Source organism: Erythrolamprus reginae (genome assembly GCF_031021105.1).
Source record: "Erythrolamprus reginae isolate rEryReg1 chromosome 4 unlocalized genomic scaffold, rEryReg1.hap1 SUPER_4_unloc_3, whole genome shotgun sequence".
Lineage (NCBI taxonomy): Eukaryota > Metazoa > Chordata > Lepidosauria > Squamata > Dipsadidae > Erythrolamprus > Erythrolamprus reginae.
Genome location: NW_027248456.1, coordinates 1 through 19,623, shown reverse-complemented (window position 1 = coordinate 19,623; position 19,623 = coordinate 1). Strand labels below are relative to the sequence as shown.

At 47.5% G+C, this 19,623-nt stretch overlaps 1 protein-coding gene across 2 annotated transcripts; it reads right to left on the bottom strand.

Annotated features, from left to right (window-relative positions):
- Window positions 1-4,392: 4,392 nt before the first annotated feature.
- LOC139155224 (uncharacterized) lies at window positions 4,393-9,252 on the bottom strand. Of its 2 annotated transcripts, XR_011557050.1 has the most exons (3): window positions 6,684-9,252; window positions 6,344-6,459; window positions 4,393-5,437 (listed from the first exon to the last, which is right to left on the bottom strand). XR_011557050.1 is itself a non-coding variant. In XM_070730319.1 (2 exons), exons 1-2 carry the CDS (start codon window positions 8,113-8,115, stop codon window positions 5,434-5,436), a joined length of 1,776 nt encoding a protein of 591 aa, XP_070586420.1. In that variant the 5' UTR covers window positions 8,116-9,252; the 3' UTR covers window positions 4,393-5,433. The 2 variants fall into 2 exon arrangements, 1 of the variants encoding a protein (XP_070586420.1); XM_070730319.1 differs by having other exon boundaries at window positions 6,344-9,252.
- Window positions 9,253-19,623: the final 10,371 nt, after the last annotated feature.

Genomic DNA, 19,623 nt, shown 5'->3' with positions numbered 1-19,623 from the left:
ATATTGTATTATATATGTGTATATATGTTGTAAGCTGCCCCGAGTCCTCAGACAGCGGCGGCATATAAATCAAATAAATAAATAATCTAACATACTAAGAAATATATCATATTCCCTTTCCGTTTCTGTCTCTGAAAAGTAAAGCACTTTTCTGGTCAAAGTAAACATTTGTTATTTTCCTCATTGTGCTCCAAAATAGGCCAGAGTAGAAAGACAGCCTACAAATCTAATGAATTAAAAAGTGTTAAGGTAAATTTTTCATTGTGAAAGTATATAGCATGTTTAAAACTTTGAAAAATATCATTTAAAGGTCATTTCGTTATAATGTAATCTAGCATGATGTCATTTTAAAAATTTTCACCAATGCCTCTAATAGAGAGCTTGTTTTCCTTTGATATGAAGTTTTCAACATCTGCCAGAAGTATCTTACTATCCATTGCTTTATTCTAACTTTATTATTTTTAGGATTTTTTGTTTTTAAATTACAGCTTGTAAATATACCAGACATATGAAGTATGTCTAATATTGTATTTGATAAGTTTTTTTAAAAAAATATTAATACTTTCAGACATGCCTGGATAAATCTTATTTCACTGAAATTCTGAAGGAACATAATGCTAAAGACAAAAAACATGCTTATTGAAATTATCATTGGCTGTAGCTTTTCAAGAAAGAGGAAATAGCAAGGTAGAGATTTCTTATACAGTGGTACCTCTACTTAAGAACGTCTCTACTTAAGAACTTTTCTACATAAGAACTGGGTGTTCAAGATTTTTTTGCCTCTTCTTAAGAACCATTTACTATTTAAGAACCCAAGCCTGGAAAAAATTCCCAGGAAATTTGAGAGCGGCACAAAAGCCCAGCCAGTTTCATGCCATTCCCCCTTTACTCCCGGCCATCTCACGCTTTTCTGGGTTGCCATAGGAGCCTTTTGGTGGTGCTTAAAGAGGCTTTGGCAGTCCAGAGTGAATGAAGCATTTTCCTTTCTCTGGGCGATTGGAGAGGAAATAAACCTCTGCCAGAGAAAATAAACGCTCTGGGCAGCCGGGAGTCATCACAGCGAAGGAAAGGCATAGGCTACAAAGTAAGCGAGTGAGAGGAGTGAGGAGCCCTTCAGCATAGGAATGAAGAGGCAGCAGGTAGCAGCAGCAGCAGCAGCCATTGTATGGGACACAGTGTATGGGAGGCAGCCTCGCGCCGGGTGTATGGAAGGCGCGTGCTCTTGCTCGCCACCTCAGAGTCCCTCCTTTTATTCTTTTAAGCCTTAAAGTTTTGGATTATTTTTATTCCACTCACCTCAACCTTCTTCCTTCAGCAGCAACTGTCCTCCTTCATCCTCCTCCCATCCAAATTCCGAGCTTTTATTTCTTTCCAATGTGTCTGCACGCACTATTTGCTTTTACATTGATTCCTATGGGAAAAATTGCTTCTTAAGAATGTTTCTATTTAAGAAACTGGTCACGAAATGAATTAAGTTCTTAAGTAGAGATACCACTGTACACTGTGGGATTGATAGATGTGAAATCTAAGAGACCTACCGTATATACTCGAGTATAAGCTGAGTTTTTCAGCCCCAAAAATGAACTGTAAAACCCAACCTCGGTTTATACTCGGGTCACCACAAGAGGGCGCCAAATCACCATGTGGAATGGCAGTAGGAAAAGGAGGAGGAGGAGAGCCAGAATAACCTACAGCCGCGGGGGAAGTAGAAGGAAAGGAAAGAGCTATCTTCCTCCTCCTTCCCCTGCTGCTGTCCCAAGTGGATCTCCTTAGCAAATCTGCTTCCCCTAACAACACATGGGGCAATAAAGGGAGATGGAAGAGGAGAGAGCCAGCAAGCTAAAGGGGGGGGGGAGAGCATGAACTCTCTCCAGGCTTCTAAAAACTCAAGTTTAAAGACCCATGGGTTAGGGTTAAAAATGCAAGAGTCTTCAAACCTGGAAAGATTAAGGCTTGTGGACTTCAATTCCTACTCCAGAAGTAGCATGGCTGGTGCAGGAATTCTGGGAGTTGAAGTCCACCAGTCTTAAAACTGTCAGGTTTAAAGACACCTGGGTTAGGTTTAGAAATAGGTTTTAGCTTGGTTGCTGATTGAGCTACTTTTTTTACTTTTTAATTTATTGTTATTACCAGATTGCTTTTGTTTACTTACCCTCTTTTAAATTTACAGAGCTAGTTAACTGGTTTTCTTTAAAATAAATATTCTAAAAAATTTAATCTACTGATTTCTCAATTAATGTAATTTTATTGGTTTCCACTTTTATAAGTTACCAGTAGCCACTGCATTTTCTAACCTTGACTTATACTCAGGTCAATAGGTTTTCCCAGTTTTTGTGGCAAAAACTGGTGCCTCGGCTTATACTCGGGTCGGCTTATACTCGAGTATATACGGTAATTCATGGGAACGTTTTTTGAAAACGTGAGATAGGGTTAAATGGGGAAAGTGTCAAAAAATTGCACCTATGTGACAGAGTGGAATTTTCAGGCAACAGGGTGCCTGAAGCTCAATTATGAAGGGCTTTGGCATACAGCTCAGAACCTTCTTTACACATGCAAGTGGGGGAAGCAGGATATGGCAGAAGAAAATGAGGGAAAGAGTTTGCAACAAAAGACACAGGAGCAGAAAGGAGAGGCGAGAGAAGAGGAGGGAGTTTGCAGTCTTATTTTATTATTTTTCCATCACAAAAACCTGCCAATATGTACTGTTAGCATGGCAGAAGGAAAACTACTATTTTTTCATGATTGGACTTCTTCATTTTTGAGGTAGCATTACCTTCTTTTTGTAGTAATTTGAAAAAAATATGGTTTCTTAAACTCTAGACAAACATACACACACAAGCATACATAGTTCCCTCTAAGCTGTGTAGCACGCTGGAGCGCAGGCAAATCCTAAGGACAGCCCAGAGTTTTCCAAGCTGGCAAGGAGCCGGCGCGGTTTCTCCCTGACCGACTGCTGATCCACCCCTCCCAAGGTGTCGGCGGGGGAGAAAGCCGTGGCTTCCTCGGCTCGGCCATCGACCGCACCCACCTCCTCCCATGCCCTTCCGCTTCCCCTCAGCTGCCGCCCCTGCTCTGATGCACACCTGCGCGGCATCAGGGAAGGCATTGGCCTCCTCCCCAGCTGCCACGCTGGGAGCTGCTCCCTGGAGCCAGGGACGATGGGCCTGGGATCGGTCTACACCGCTCTGAAATCTGCCTCCTCCCACGCTACCGTGCTGGCCAGCAAAGCGTCAAGGCTTCTGATGTGAGCTGCGCGGTGGTGGGAGGCAGAGCCAAGGGGAGGATGCAGATCCAACGGGAGGGCGCGACAGCCAGCAAAACTGGCTTTCCAGGAAAGCAGCACGCTTTTCAAACGCGTTACTTTCCTGCACCTCTTTCCTGGGCAGGGGTGTGGAGGTGACCACTTTCCCCTCACAGCACCAGGCTCAAGCCTTGTGCTGGCCAGCAAAGCCGGCTCTGCTGGCCAGCTGCCCGCCGGAGAAGTGGAGAGAACAAAGGGAAAGAGAGGGAGGGAAAGAGAAGTGGAGAGGAAGGAAGGAGGGAGGGAAGGGAGGGAGGGAAGGAAGTAAGAGAGAGAAAAGTGAGGGAGAGAGAAAGGATGGAAGAGAGAAATATAAAGGGAGGGAGAAAGAGAGGGAGAGGGAGGGGAAGAGGGGAAGGAAGGAAGAGAGAGAGAAATAGAAAAAAGAGCAAAGAAGAGAGAAGGAAAGAAAAGAAGGGAGAGAACGAGAAAGAGAAAGAGAGAAGATAGGAAGGAAGAGAGAGAGAAATGATAGAATAAAGGGGAGAAAAAAAGAGAAATGAGAAATGAGAAAATGATTGAGGCAGAGAATGACAGGAAAGAGAGAGAAACAGAGAGAGAAGTGACTTGATTTAAAGCATATGGTAAAAGCACTTAAATAATAACAGAGAAAAAAACCCCAGCCCTCACTTGTTTCTATTTATAGTTATGTTTTTGGATTTGCTGGTTGTTCTAGTTTTAATAGTAATAGATTTTGGTTTTGTTTTATTATTAATTTCTTTTAATTAAAAAGAAGGGATTTATTTATTTATTCATTCATTCATTCATTCATTTATTTATACTTCTATGCTGCCCAGCGCAGACACTATACTTTTCCGCCCACCCCGGAAAAAAACTAGAGGTAACATTGCAAGCATACATACCAGGTTTCCCTGAAAATAAAACCGGTTTTATTTTCTTTTGGGCCCCAAAATAAGCACTAAGAGTATGTCCTATTATGTGCTTTGATATTTTTCTATTTTATTCTATAACAAAAAAAAATGTTTTAGAAAAAGTGTTAGCTTATTTGATTAGATTAGGCCCTCTTTTTTGACCTTCCCAAAGGAAATTTTTGTTTCCATGTGATATCCTTTTCTATTTGCGGCGCAGGCGGAGTAACAGTCGGACAACAATGTATGGGTATAAATAGGGTCACTTTTATTAACTCAACTTAATTAACTATTTAACCAAATAAGCCCACGTGACCTGCAGTGGTGCATAAAATCAAATAGGGGCGGAGTTAACTTTAACAAACTCAACTGAGCAACTCTTGGGCGAAAGCTCCATGCCTGAGGCAGGGTCATGGTAAAATTACACCTGCGCCCTGCCCCTGGCTACGCCCCCACGGCGTGTGGGATGGCTCGCCACTGGTCACTGATAAAATCCATGCAGCGAGCCATGGGAGAAACCCCCCTCACCGAACCCGGGCCGGTCGAGCCTTGTAATCCGAGAGGGAGATCCCCCCTCCACCTCAGTAGAGGTGCCCCTAAAGGAGATCACCGTTGCTGCTTACGCCCATTTCCGCCCCCTATCGGCCACAGCAGGGGGTGAAATTTTAATTTATTCCCCCTGCTCCGCCCCCCTGCACATGAATGTGCAGGCACCTCTGCAGGTCCGCTAAAAATTTGTCGTTTCCTTTGTCTGACAGATGTACACCGTCCTGCCTATATAATTCCGTAAGGGATGCCCTAATGTCGGGGTGGTCTATCACTCCACCCCCCTCATGGAGTAACCATTTCCGTACTGCTCTATTGACCCTCTTTCTAGCCCTATCAACCGCCCTGGGATTTCTAGCCTGCCTCCAAACCCTTCGTGGCAAGATGTTAGACCACAAGATGAGGGTGTCCGGCCACCGCTTCCAGATAAACTGCAATCCATCCCAGATGTGCCACAGCAAGTCAACGCCCGTAATAGCACCTAGGTCATTACCTCCCACATGTAAGACCAACCATCCCGGCACCCCCAGCACCTTCCCGCTGTTGAACAGCAAGGGAAGCAACTCCAACCAACGTAGGCCTCTGCGACCCAGTCATTGCACCCTAACATGCCGGTCCAGCTGCAGCTGCGTGCCTGGCGTTGTCTCCTGGGCCCGCCGCTCGGCCCAGTATACCATGCTGTGGCCACAGATCAGGACTCTACAGGCCCCCTGCACGTCATCTAAAAAGAGGGGGGGGGGAGAAAACAAAGTAGCATTAGAATCGGCCACCAGGGCCGCGCCCCGTCCCGCCCCACTCACCTAAGGCCGAATGTAGGCCCGGAAGGCCGTAGAACGCCAACGGCCCACCGCACGAATGTCTGGCGGGCTGAAACCAACTTCGGCTGCAAAAGAAGCTGCGCCAATCCTGAAAGAGTGTGTCCCATAAAGCTTGGGGTCCAGGCCCATCCGGGCCAGGGCCTTAGTTGTCACAGCGCAGAACTGGTACCTAGTGAGAGGATCCCCGGATGCATGGCAGAAAAGCGGGCCGGGGTAACTTCCTCGGGCGCCCCAATACGCTGAGATTGCCCCCACGGGGCACACCTTCTTCTGGCTAGTCCTGGAAAGCTGGACCGTCACGCCCCGGCCCCTCTGGTCCGTTTTGGAGAAGCGCAGATGAAGGAAAACTGCGCCCCGCCGGAATCGAATGTCCCTAGCTGTAAGGGCACGGCCAGAGTGGTCGGACTTGGACGCCGCCAAAACCTCGCTTATACGGAACGCACCAAAAAACAACGTAACCGCGACAGCGCGGTAAAGGGCTGCCTCGTACTGGGAGTGACACAGCTTGTCCCACAAGTCACTCAAACCCCGTAGGTGAGCTAACTTGAGGGGGCGTCTCCTATCACCCCGGGGCGGGCCCTTCTCCCTGAGCCACCCCTCCAGCGCCTTTCTAATCCTGAAGTCACCTGTGTTGTCCGAGAAACCCCTGGACTTGGCTATGAAGGCCAGGCCCGCCAGCTTGCCCCGAATTGTGCGGGCTGACAACCCCTGGCGTTTACTAAGAGAACAAAACTCCAGCAGGTGCTCCACCGGGGCCAGCCAAAGCTGATCGTATCTCCTATCATGACGAAAAGCCCAAAATTCCCTACCTGCCCGCTGGTACGACCTCCTGGTGCTTGCTGCTATGGACAGGTCGATTGCCCTGTTCACGTCGGCCCTCCAATCTGCCACAGGTGCGGGGGGGTGCCTCCGGTTGTTCCGCGGCCTGTGGGGCAAGCAGCCGGAACCTAGCCAACTGCCCCCTTGACAAAGCGTCCGCTACACCGTTCCTGATTCCAGGGACATGGTGTGCCCGGAAAAGCATGTTCCGGGCCAGGCACCTAACCACCATGTGACACACCAGGCCCATCACCCTCTCATTTTTGGAAGAGAGGGTGTTGACCACATGCACCACCGCCATGTTGTCACACCAAAAATGTATGGTCTTACCGGTGAAGCTGGTGGACCATAGCTCGATAGCCACGACAATTGGGAACAGCTCCAAGAATGTCAAGTCCCTGCACACCGCGGTGCCCTGCCACTCCTGAGGCCAGTCCGCCCTAAACCATTTGTCCTTCCAGACCACACCGAAACCAACTGCCCCGGCTGCGTCAGATTTCACCTGGAAATCGCCTTTTAGTAGCATGTCCTGTCTCCAGAAGGAGACCCCGTTATACGTATGCAAAAAATCCTGCCACACCCCCAGGTCCTTCCGCACACTAGCCGTCAAACGGATTCTGTGGTGCGGCTTGGTGAGACCGACCGTAGCCTGGTAAAGCCTAAACATGAACGCCCTACCCGGCGCTATTACTCTACAAGCGAAGTTCAACAGCCCCGCCAACTCCTGCACCTGCCTAAGGGTCACCCTTCTGGCGGCCCTAACTACCCTGACCGTGTCCCGAAGCCTCGCTAGTTTGTCTTCCGGGAGCCTGCAAGTCTGGGCAACCGAGTCCACTTCGATGCCCAGGAATGTGAGCCTAGTCGTGGGCCCCTCGGTCTTCTCGTGCGCCAGAGGCACGTCGAGATCTCCGCACAACCCCTGAAAACCTGCCATTCCACGCTGGCATTCATCAGAGCCCGCCGGCCCTGCGAAGAGAAAATCATCTAAATAATGGACAACTGACCGAATCCCTGAACTCTTCACGTGGGCCCATTCTAGGAAGGAACTAAACTTTTCGAACAATGAACATGAAACTGAACAACCCATCGGCAGGGCCCGATCAACAAACCCCCCCCCCTCGAACTGGAAACCTAAAAGGTCGAAATCCTCGGGGTGAATCGGCAAGAGCCGGAAGGCCGACTTGATATCACACTTACCCATCAGGGCCCCCGGTCCGCACTCTCGAACCACCGAGACCGCCGTATCAAAGGAGGTGTAGCGCACCGAGCACAGGTCGTCCGGAATATGGTCGTTAACCGAGTTACCCGGGGGGAAAGACAGATGGTGAATAAGCCGGAACTCCCCCGCTGCTCGCTTGGGCACTACTCCTAGGGGGGATACTTGCAGAGAAGGCAGGGGCGGCTCCGTAAAGGGGCCCAGTACCCGGCCCTCCCGCACCTCCTTCATAATTTTTTCCCGTACCACGTGCTCCATCCCAACAACCGATTTCAGATTGTTAGCCAGGCAAGCAATCCTAGGCCCTTTGTACGGAATCCTAAAACCCTCCGAAAAACCTGTAACCAAGAACTCGGCACCTTTCTTAGGGCGAAAACCCCTAAGCCTGTCTCTCAACCTATCCAATTTAATGGGGGTTGGCCCCCTTACCCTGAGCTCCAGCCGCCTGGGGCTTAGCAGAGCCCCCTGCTGCCTTGTTGCCGCCTCCCCCCCTGCCCCTATAGCAGGCTGATGTTGGATGTCTGCCATTACACAACGCGCAGGCATGGCGGAAACGACAAACTGGCCTGGAACAGGCTCCCCTGGCGCCGTACTCGTAACAGTACGGCGGGATCCGAAAGGGCGAACTGGTAGTACCACGCTGCGCCGAGCCCTGGGTCCCCGAGCCCGCCCCCGGGCGGGGAAGGGTAGCCTCCTTTCCCTGTGTCAGCAGCAAGTGGCCAGTAGGCGTCCGCCCGCTGGCCGGAGTGGCGGGTTGCTGCGTGGCTTGAAGCCACAAATCATTGTGCCGCATGTCCCACGGCCAGTGCCTATTGTGTGCGGCGAACCTCCTAAAATCCTCATCATATTGCTTCCACGCCTCCCCACCAAACTCCTGGTAAGCCCGTAATATCATATTCATATATAAGATAAGCTCGTGAGTCTTATGTACGTCATCCTCGACGACAACAGAATGATATGCCAGGAAGGCGTATGCCCATGATAAAATTCCCTTATCCATCTTGGCGTCCTTTGACTCACCAGCCCCCTTCTTACCGTCCTTGTCCTTGCCCTTCTTAGATTCTTTCGGCAATAGAATCTTAAATATATCTACATAAGCCCCGCGCCAAATCTTTCGCTTAAGGGCCCCTGACATATGTATGCTAAGCGGAGTGTCAGGGAGGCCAGGGGCAAAAGGGTTGTCGCTGTCGACGGTGGAGGTATCAGTGGACTCCGTGGTTGTGGACTCCGAGCTATCCTTCGAGGGGTCCCTCCTCCTCTTGCCCCTCTTTGTTATCCCACGTTTTCTGCCCCTACCCCATACCTGGGCTGCCGTGCGCGAACGCCATGTGTTATGTAACTTATGTGACTTGCGTTTAACCGCCTGTACCCTGCCTCGTGGTCCCCGTGGCCGGGACCAACAATGCCTGGGCACCAGGCACTCACCCCACTGTGAAGAGTCATCGTCAGCCTCCTCTGAGGCAGAAGCAGCCCTGCTTCCACGTCTCCTCTTGCGCCGTTTCTTAGCGCGCCGGTCAGATCTCACCCTCTGGGACATTTCCTCTGATTCCGAGGAGCTTCGGGTCCCCTCAGCGCTCGTGGCACCCCTGGTGTCCTCGCGCCGGGGCCGGCCCCTCTTCCTTGGCCCCTCATCCAACTTCTCTAGCAAGGCAGAAAGAAGGTGTGAAGACACAGACACTGACTCCTCCCCTGCACCCTCATTCCTTACCGCCTGTACCGTGGGGGACCCCTCATCAGACCCACTTGTTTCAAATGGGCTGGGGTCCCCCTCCCCGGAGAACTCCCACCTGCTGCCACGTGGCCCCCGGGATGGGGCCCTCCCCTGGCGGCGGCCCGTTGCCCTAGGGGTCACCCCCAGGTGCCTTGCGGCCCGCCCCCTGCTGCTCTCCTCCCCCCTGGAGCTGCCTTCCCTGCCCGGCCTAGTGGCCTATTCAGCCCCAGGGGCCTCCCCCCAGGTCCTTTTGGGGGCCCTCTTCCTTCCCGAGCGGCGGGGCTCAATGGGGGGGGTGCCCTGAGCGCCGGCCTGCCCCCCCGCTGCCCGCCGCCGTACCACTACCTTAGCCCTGCTGCCCCTCGCCATGACCAGCAAAAAAACCCCCCAACTCCAAACCAGAAGAGGCCCGACAAACAGCCGATGCCTCTGGCGCTGTCGGCCCGGGCCTCCTGATGCCGCCCACGCGCCTGCTCGGGCCTCCGGGCCTAGCCGCGCTAGCACCGCCGGCGTCCCTGCGGCACGAGCCTCCCTCTGCCGCCGAGGAAGTCCTCTTCGGCCTCTGGGCCTAGCCGCGCTCGCTCCGCCGGCGTCGCTCTCTCGCCCAAGGCTCCCAGGCCGCCCACGCAGCGATTCTTCCTTTCGGGCCCAGCCGCGCCTTCCAGACTGCAGCAGGGCCGTTTCCAAACTGCCGGGCGAGAGGAACTGCGCAACAAGGCAGCCCCTTTTATAGGGCTGCCCCACCCTCGCCCGGCCAATGGGTGGCCAGCGCCACCAAACTTCGTCACTGCGGCCCCTTGGGATGACGAGGGGCCGCAGGCTCCGCCCCAAGATGGCGGCCTCCTTCCCCGGCCCGCACCGCAACCCCGCGCCGGCTGTTAAGTCGCCGGCGGCATTCACATATTAATTCATCCTTACATTCATTTTTTTCATATTATAAGCAATACAAATACTGTCTTCCTTTTATTAAAAATGTTTGTTATGAGTAATAATTTAGAATATTTTTTATACAATATAGAAACAGAAATCAAAATATGGTCTTTTCTGAAGCTCTGTAAGAATGAAGAGCTTGTAAAAAGCACACTGCATCTTTAAAATCTTATAGTGTGAAGCTACTAGAAGCTACTAGTTAATGCAGCTAAAGCTACATTTCTAATAGTAAAAGAGCAAAAGAGTTCATCTATATTTTAAATATTTTATTTTAAATCTGTTCTAAACATTTCAACTGAAACCGTTGAGTTTCCCAGGGCAACAGGAATGTTTGTTCCAAAGAATGACTAGTGAAAACTGTAGTCTTGTTTGAATTCTTTTAGTCTAGTCCAGACAGATTTCAGCAAGGCTGGTTTTGAGGTGGTTTCTGAGGTCGTTTGTGAGGTTGTTTTTGATTTGAAGCGTGACCAGGTTGTTATATTTTTTAATCTCATGTATTTTTCCATATTTTTAATAACATGTGAATTTTAATAACTGGTGATCATATTTTTAATAACTCGTGAATAACTCGTGAATTTTAATAACTTGTGAATTAATAACTCGTGAATTACTTTTAAAGAGTTGAAGTAGACCAGAGCAACTGAAATACAAAATTCAGAATTTAGAAGAAGAGATAGAATTGTTTGAGCTATTGATCAAAAAGATAGCTACATAGAAATGAAAGCTAAAAAGTGAGGGTGCAATTGGTATCCTTAGTATTCTTTGGGGATATCGTAAATGTACTTGTGACTTCTCTATGATGATGTCATTCAAGTTTGCCTCAAAAGGTCAATGATGTAATCTGATGGTAGTCATGTTCCTTGTGGATTGTTCTAATCTATTGGTACCCCGTAGTGAAATCTGGATTACTATGCAAATCTGAAAATATTATCTATATCTCAACTTCTAGATCTGTCCAATCTGAAACCAGTAGATGTGAATACATCAACTGCTTTTACTTTCCTTGTCAGGTCTTTGATGTCCTTTACATAATTAATTCATGGAAATTACATTAGATATAAGATTTCATGGAGGAACTGGCTGTGAAAATGTCATTTCCCCAAATGATTAGGGTTAACCTAGTTGATGTGATTGTGTGTTGCTACAATAGGCGATAAAGAGATTTTACTCAGTTAATGGCTACCTAGGTTAGTGGATATACAAAAATAAATGTATCATTTGTTAATTGTGAAGTTGTGTCCGACCCATCACGATCTCATGGACAATGTTCCTCCAGGTCTTCCTGTTCTCTACCATCCTCTGGAGTCCATTTAAGCTTATGCCTACTGCTTCAGTGACTGCATCCATCCATCTCATTCTCTGTCACCCCCTTCTTCTTTTGCTCTCAGTCTTTCCCAGCATTAGGCTCTTCTCCAGTGAGTCCTTCCTTCTCATTAGGTGGCCAAAGTATTTGAGTCAGTACAAAATAACAGACAAAAATTACATTCTTTGCTTTAGGTTAAAAAGAAAAGTGCCATCATTTTTTCTGATAAGAGGGCTGATACCTACATCTCCAAAGCATCTTCCCTGGAGTCTTGTACAGTGAACCCTCGATCATCGCGAGGGTTCCGTTCCAGGACCCCACGCGATGATCGATTTTTAGCGAAGTAGCGGTGCGGAAGTAAAAACACCATCTGCGCGTGCGCAGATGGTGTTTTTGCTTCCACTGCCGCCCGCCCTTTGCCCGCCCACCCCGTTGCTCGCGCCTGAAGTGCGCGCGCTTGGGGACATCGCAGCTCCGCTCCCCAGCTGGAAAGCGGAGCTAGGGAGTCCCCACCGCGCGCGCGTTGCTGGGGAAAGCGCGCGCGCTTGGGGACATCGCAGCTCCGCTCCCCAGCTGGGAAGCGGAGCTAGGGAGTCCCCACCGCGCGCGCGTTGCTGGGGAAAGCGCGCGCGCTTGGGGACATCGCAGCTCCGCTCCCCAGCTGGGAAGCGGAGCTAGGGAGTCCCCACCGCGCGCGCGTTGCTGGGGAATGCGCGTGCGCTTGGGGACTCCCTAGCTCCGCTTCCCAGCTGGGGAGCGGAGCTGCGATGTCCCCAAGCGCGCGGGCAGCGCCCGCCCGCCCACGCTGTTGCTGGGGCCGCTTCCCAGCTGGGGAGCCGAGCTGGGGTGTCCCCGCGCGTGCCGCCCGCCCGCCCACGCCGTTGCTCGCGCCGCCGCTGGGGTCTTACGGGGGCAAGAGGGGGAAGACCCAGGGAAGCCTCTGCCCGGCGGGGAAACTCCACCATCTACGCATGCGTGGAAGGGCACGCATGCGCAGATGGTGGAGTTTACTTCCGGGTTGAAAACTCGCGAAATAGCCCTTTCGCGATACTTGAAGACGCGAAACTCGAGGGATCACTGTATTTCCTGTTTTTCTGTCTACCTTACTTGGAGTAGTCCTCTGCAATTGGTAAGCACATTTTACTCATCAAGGCAAGCCAGTGATCATTCTAACTCTATGACATTTACATTGCTGACTTTTTGCCTATCATGGTTTGTCAAATGAGCATTTATTTAGCACTTTTTAGTAATGTTAAAAAGCTCTGGACTAGATTAGCTATTTACTATTTATGATATTAACTGTAATAACATTACTAGTTAGCTTTCTACTTTCTGCCCTATCTAAACCCACCCACACACACACATTTTCTTTTAACAACAACAACAAATTACTTTCATGATAAAGTAGAAAGTATCATCCAGAAGTATCAATCAGAGGCAGGATCTTGGAAGTGATTCTGAATTTCCAGTAACAATTCCAGTGATAACCTCCCTCCCTCCACAGGCAAAAACAAAGGAAATAAATTGCATGATAATTTTAACACAGTTCTGTTTATGCAAATCACATTATGTTCCATTTCACATGTGCTATGTTTTATGGAGCTCAGGTTAAAGTTTGATTCACGTGAAAGATATTTTTTATTTTTTTACAATAGAATGTTAACTGATACTCCTCTTTCTCTGCTCTCCCTTCCCACCACCCCTTTCTCACTTACACACACACAAACACACACACACACACATAGAGAGGGAGGGAGGGAGAAAAAGAAAGAGAGAGAGGACTGATTAAAACCAGGAAGTCCACCACAGAAAGATTTTACATTTTTGCTTGAGTCAATAAAATTAATAACCAGGTCAACTTAGCAAAGATGGTCTAAAACCTGGAATTATTTCAGTACTAAGGAAATAGTCTAAATTACAGTGCACCATTCAGGCAGTTAGCCCTACATACAGTATTAGTAAAGATTCCCCATTCTAAAATATTTGAAAGAAATAAAGCTGTAAAATTAGGATATAATTGAGAATGTAATAAGTTTTGCTGGAGGAATAGGAGTTAATATTAATAATAGAATTTCTTTGTTACCACCAATGTGTAATTTTGTTCTATGAATCAATATTGTGACTCTGTTTAAGATTTTCATACATTTGATATTTTTAATTTGATTGGATTTTATTCTGAGTGCTTATAATAAAAAGATTAGTATGATTCATACAACAATGTAACAATTAGATATTTTTTTTAAAAGAAGATATTCTAAAACACAGAAATAGATATTTAAATGTTATAAGTTACATCTAGTTAATGCTAATTCAAGCTAATGAATAAATCTATGACAGTATAGAAATAACTGCAATGGTAGAGATTAGAAATGTGATAAATGAGAGTAAAAGTATTGAAGAATTACAACAATTCATATCTTTTCAGCACTCTGTGCTTTTGTGTGAACGTTCTAAAATGCTGCCTGCATTCAGAACTTCGGAGGAAGTACTAAAGGAGAGGATGTATATCCTGGAACTGATTGGATTTGTAACAGGAACTATGGGATGCATCTTCTTGCCAATTGCAATACAGCACCCGGACTGGAGGATGTGGTTCAATGAAAAAAGTAGCCATTATGCAGCTGGTGTCACTCAGTTGGGAATATGGAAGATCTGCTTTCCTCCAAATTCAAAGGACTTTGAATCGTTGGAATGTTGTCATGGATTTGATCTTTTTGAAGAATTCTTCCCATTAGAAATGAAGGTTGCTCAGGTCTTAATGTTCATTGGCTCTTTTTTCGCATTTGTGGGGTTGTTGTTGGCATTCTTAATTCCATGGAACAGTTATTTTCGACAATATGTCAAGACTATATTTCTGCCTTTTATGGGAGGCAACTTTTTTTTGATTTCTAGCATCTGTGTCTTTGTTCCCATTACCTGGAATGTCTATTCTATACTTAAAGATGAAAGCATTTCATTTCCCCCTTCTTATCATTTGCCTGCAAAGCCCATTTCACAAAGAATTGGGGGTGCTGTTTACTTGGGCTATATGTCAAGTGGTGTGTTATTGGTGAGTGGGTTTTCTGTTTTATTTCACGTGGCTCAGAGGACAAAATTGTCAAATATATTTAAATCACGTAGAGTTTTACCTGTATAAAAGGGAATCATCTTCCAATCTGGAATTTTTAAAGACACTTTTAAGGAAGATGGTCAAAGATGTTAGCATTTGGATAGTACAATTTTGTTTTAAAATTATATTTTGCCATTTGATATAATGTAGTTAGAATTGTTAAGATTTGTTCATTTTCTTCAAATTTTTAAAAAACTGTTTTAGTGTTTTGTGTATTGCGTATGTATGCACTTAAATTATAGTCATTTTTAATAAAAAGAAATAAAAATAATGAGCACAAATTCTTTCAAAGGAAAGCGTTAATTTCCATTTGTATATCTCACATAAGAATAATGTACTGATAAGAATATTTAAAATGAACATTATTCATTAAATTAGACTCATAAATGAATAATTTTAAGTAATTGAGGAAAATATATTTCAATATATATGTGCCCATTCTTTCCAGATTTAAATATTTACAGGTATATAGAATCTGTAGGCTGCTAGAAAGGTCAATGAAGCAATGAATAGTAACTGAATTTGCATTGTATAATTAGAAAGACAATTGTCAGCAATTCGATAGGCAATTTTACTTTCTTCTTTTAAATATTATGTATTATACTTAAAATAATTTACATACTATTTAGGAAAAAAGAAAGCATGAAATAATAATCGTTAACCACAAGATGGTAGTCTAGGGCAGTGTTTCCCAACCTTGGCTACTTGAAGATATCTGGACTTCAACTCCCAGAATTCCCCAGCCAGAAACAGACAATAGGGAGAAAACACAACTGCTTAACATTATTTGCAGCAGTATTCACGCAAAAATAAATGATAACTCAACCTACCAAAAAAAGCTACTGTAAAAGACAAACCAGAAATAAAAATTAAAATAAGCAAGAAAATGGCAAGTGAACAGCTATCTGACTTTGATGAATATAAATCACTAGGACCTGACTGATTACATCCCAGAGTTCTAAAGGAACTGGCAGATGTTATCTCAGAATCATTGTACTTTCAAAAATCCTGGAGCCCAGGGGAAGTACCTGAGGATTGGGAACAGGCTGATGGGGTTCCCATCTTCAAGAAGGGGTAAAAAAAACACACCCAGGAAACTACAGACCAATTCGTTTAACTTCAATACTTGGAAAGATTCTGGAAAAGATAATAAAAAAACAGATCTGCAAACAAAGGAAACAAAGCAAATAAACTTATAAATAGTAGAGAGCGTAGGTTTTTAAAACAGATCATGTGAAACCAATCTCATTTCATTTTATTAGTATACCAGGGAAATGCTGTGGACATAGTATACTTAGATTTCACTAAGGCATTTGACAAAGAAGACCACAATCTACTTCTTGGTAAGCTAGAAAAATGTGGAATAGGTAACATCATCACCAGATAGATTTGTAGCTGGCTGACAAACTGTACTCAACAAGTCGTCCTTAATAGTAGTAAATCCACATGGGAAGAAGCAGCAGTGGGGTACCACAAGGTTCCATCTTAGGCCCAGCACTCTTTGATAGCTTTATAAATTATTTAGATGAGGGAATAGAAGGGGAACTCATCAAATGCTACTAAGCTGGCAGGAATAGCCAACGCCTCAGAAGACAAACTCGGGATCTAAAAATATCTTGACAAACGTGAACAATGGGCCTTATCCAAGAAAATGAATTTTAATGTGGAGAAAAGCAAAACTTTAGGCATGTAAAACCAAAGGTATAAGTACAGATTAGGCAAGTCGTGGCTCAAAAACAATTCCTGTGAGAGAGGCCTTGGAATTCTAGTGGACTTAAATACGAGCCAGCAATGTATTAGTGCTGCTTTACAAAAACCTAATAAGACCACACCAGGAATATTTCAACCAGTATCTGAGTCTGGCTAGTCAAAAGAAGAACTAGGGGTGACATGATAGCAATATTTCAGCATTTGAGGAGCTGCCACAAAGAAGAGAAATTCTTCTCCAAAGCACCAGAGGGCAGGACAAGAAATAATGGTTGGGATCTGATCAAAGAGAGAAGCAACCTGAAATGAAGGAAAAACTTCCTAACAGTGAGGACCAGTATTAGGTTCCTTACTGGTACAGGCCACACTGTGCACCAGTACTAACAACAGCGATGTGCACGCAGTTCCAGGTGACCCGGTAGGCAGGCAAACACATCCTGGTGAGATTTTGTTTCTGTTCATGCACAGAAGCAAAATCTTGTTGGGATGCGCCCGCTCACAGGTCGCCCAGAGCTGTGCGCGCATTGCACCAGTAGTGGCGATAAATAGGAATCCCTGCCTGGTGAGGACAATGAACTAGTGAAGCAGCTTGCCTTCGGAAATTATCACTGGAGGTTTGTAAGAAGAGACTGGACAGTCACTTGTCTGAGAATATACAGTGGAACCTCAACATACGAGCAGCTCTACTTACGAGCTACTCGAGATAAGAGCTGGGAGGGGAGAGACATTTTTGTTCGTCTCCCGAGCTCAAATCCGGGATACGAAGCTGAGAAGAGCCCGGGCTGGCTTACTTTCCTTTCCTTCCCGCGCTGATGCAGAGCAAAGCGTCACGCCCCCCTGACGCTTTCGGCGGCTTCCGAAGCGACGCTGGGCTCTTTTGCCGCCAAAAGCCTCGGGGGCGTGACGCTTTGCTCTGCATCAGCGCGGGAAGAAAGGAAAGCAAACCAGCCCGGCTCTTCTCAGCTCGTATCCCGGCACTTGGTGAGTGGAGAGGCGGTCGCCTCCCCTACCGCCCCACTCTGCGGGTCCTTGGGTTCTGCTGGGGGTGGGGGGATCTGAACGCTCTCTGCTGGGGGTGGGGGATCTGAACGCTCTCCCTGGCTGGGAGCGCTTTCGCTGCGAGAGAGGGCTTTCTCCGTCCCTTTCGGGAAAGTGCGCCGCGCCCCTCTCGCAGCTCGGAACTGACAGGGCTGCGTGTTTTAAAAGATCGCAGCCGGTCTGGGGGGGCGGAGAAGCTGCGCGCCTGTTTTAAAAGATTGCTGCTGCTCTGGGGGGGCTTTCCAGCTACCCCCGAGCCCCCAACCCGGGCTCGGGGGTAGCTGGAAAGCCCCCCCAGAGCAGCAGCGATCTTTTAAAACAGGCGTGCAGTTCTTTGCTGACTCCTGGCGAACTTTCCCGCTTTAGGAGTCAGCGGAGAAGCTGCGCGCCTGTTTTAAAAGATCGCTGCTGGTCTGGGGGGGCTTTCCAGCTACCCCCGAGCCCCCAACCCGGGCTCGGGGGTAGCTGGAAAGCCCCCCCAGAGCAGCAGCGATCTTTTAAAACAGCCGCGCAGGTTCTCCGCTGACTCCTGGCGAACTTCCCCGCTTTAGGAGTCAGCGGAGAAGCTGCGCGCCTGTTTTAAAAGATCGCTGCTGCTCTGGGGGGGGCTTTCCAGCTACCCCCGAGCCCAGGTTGGGGGCTCGGGGGTTGCTGGAAAGCCCCCCCAGACCAGCAGCGATCTTTTAAAACAGCCGCGCCATTTGCGAGCTAACTCCTCAGGCGCGGAAGATCGCCTTTGGCGTTTGGCTTCAGAAGCGGCGCGGCTGTTTTAAAACGTCGCTGCCGGCCTGGGGGGGTTCTGCAAAGCCCCCCAGGCCGGCAGCGACGTTTTAAAACAGCTGCGCCGCTTCTGAAGCCAAACGCCAAAGGCGAACTTCCGCGCCTCAGGAGTTAGCGGCGAAGTAACGTGAAGGATTGGAAGCTCCCCAATCGTCCACGTTAATTCGCTCCTGTCCTGGCTAAATCGTGTGGCAGCAAACATGCTTTGGGGGTTTGGCTGGGGGGAGGGAGATAGGAAGGTGCTACTTCTCCCCCCCAGCCAAACCCCCAAAGCATGTTTGCTCCGACACGATTTAGCGGCGAAGTAACGTGAAGGATTGGAAAGCTGAAACCGCACGGCGTTCGGAGGCTTCCGAAACACAGGGAAGGTTAGTGAAAAGGCGTGATGCTTTTCCGGAGAAGCGAGCGATCCGGGAGTCCAGGAGGGGGAGAGAAAGAGGAAGAGAGAGGGGGGAGAGAGAGAAAGAGAGGGATAGAAAGAGAGAGAGAGTGAGAGATGCTCAGTGAGCCTTTCTTTGAAGTTGCCTTTCTTTCTTTCTTTCTTTCTTTATTGCTCTTTTTCTTTCTGTCTTTTACCTTCCCTTCCTCTATTTCTTCTTTTCTTTCTCCTTCACACCTTCCCTCCCTTCACTCATTCCTCTTCTCCCCTTTCATAAGTTTCCTTGCTTCCTTCCTCTGTTCCTGTCCCTTCCCCTTCTTTCTTTCTTTCTTTCTTTCTTTCTTTCTTGCTTGCTTTCTTGCTTTCTTTCTTGCTTTTTCTTTCTCTCTTTTACCTTCCCTTCCTCTATTTCTTCTTTTCTTTCTCCTTCCACCTTCTTCCCTCCCTCCCTCCCTTCACTCATTCCTCTCTTACTCTCCCCTTTCATAGGTTTCCTTGCTTCCTTCCTCTGTTCCTGTCCCTTCCCCTTTCTTTCTTTCTTTCTTTCTTGCTCTTTTTCTTTCTCTCTTTTACCTTCCCTTCCTCTATTTCTTCTTTTCTTTCTCCTTCCCACCTTCTCCCTCCCTCCCTCCCTTCACTCATTCCTCTCTTACTCTCCCCTTTTATAAGTTTCCTTCCTTCCTCTGTTCCTGTCCCTTCCCCCTTTCTTTCTTTCTTTCTTTCTTGCTCTTTTTCTTTCTCTCTTTTACCTTCCCTTCCTCTATTTCTTCTTTTCTTTCTCCTTCCCACCTTCTTCCCTCCCTCCTCCCTTCACTCATTGCTCTCTTACTCTCCCCTTTCATAAGTTTCCTTGCTTCCTTCCTCTGTTCCTGTCCCTTCCCTCTTTCCTTCCTTCCTTCCCACCCTCCGTCCATTCATTCACCCATTCCTCTCTTGATCGCTTAAAGCCAGTCCCTGGTGCAAAAAGGGTTGGGGGACCTCTGTTCTACAGGATTGGGTGGCAGAGAAGTTGAACATATGTAAATTTAAAAGTTTAAGAAAGTTTACAAGTTAAGTGAAAGAAACTTCATTATTCATTTATATGTACATGTACATTT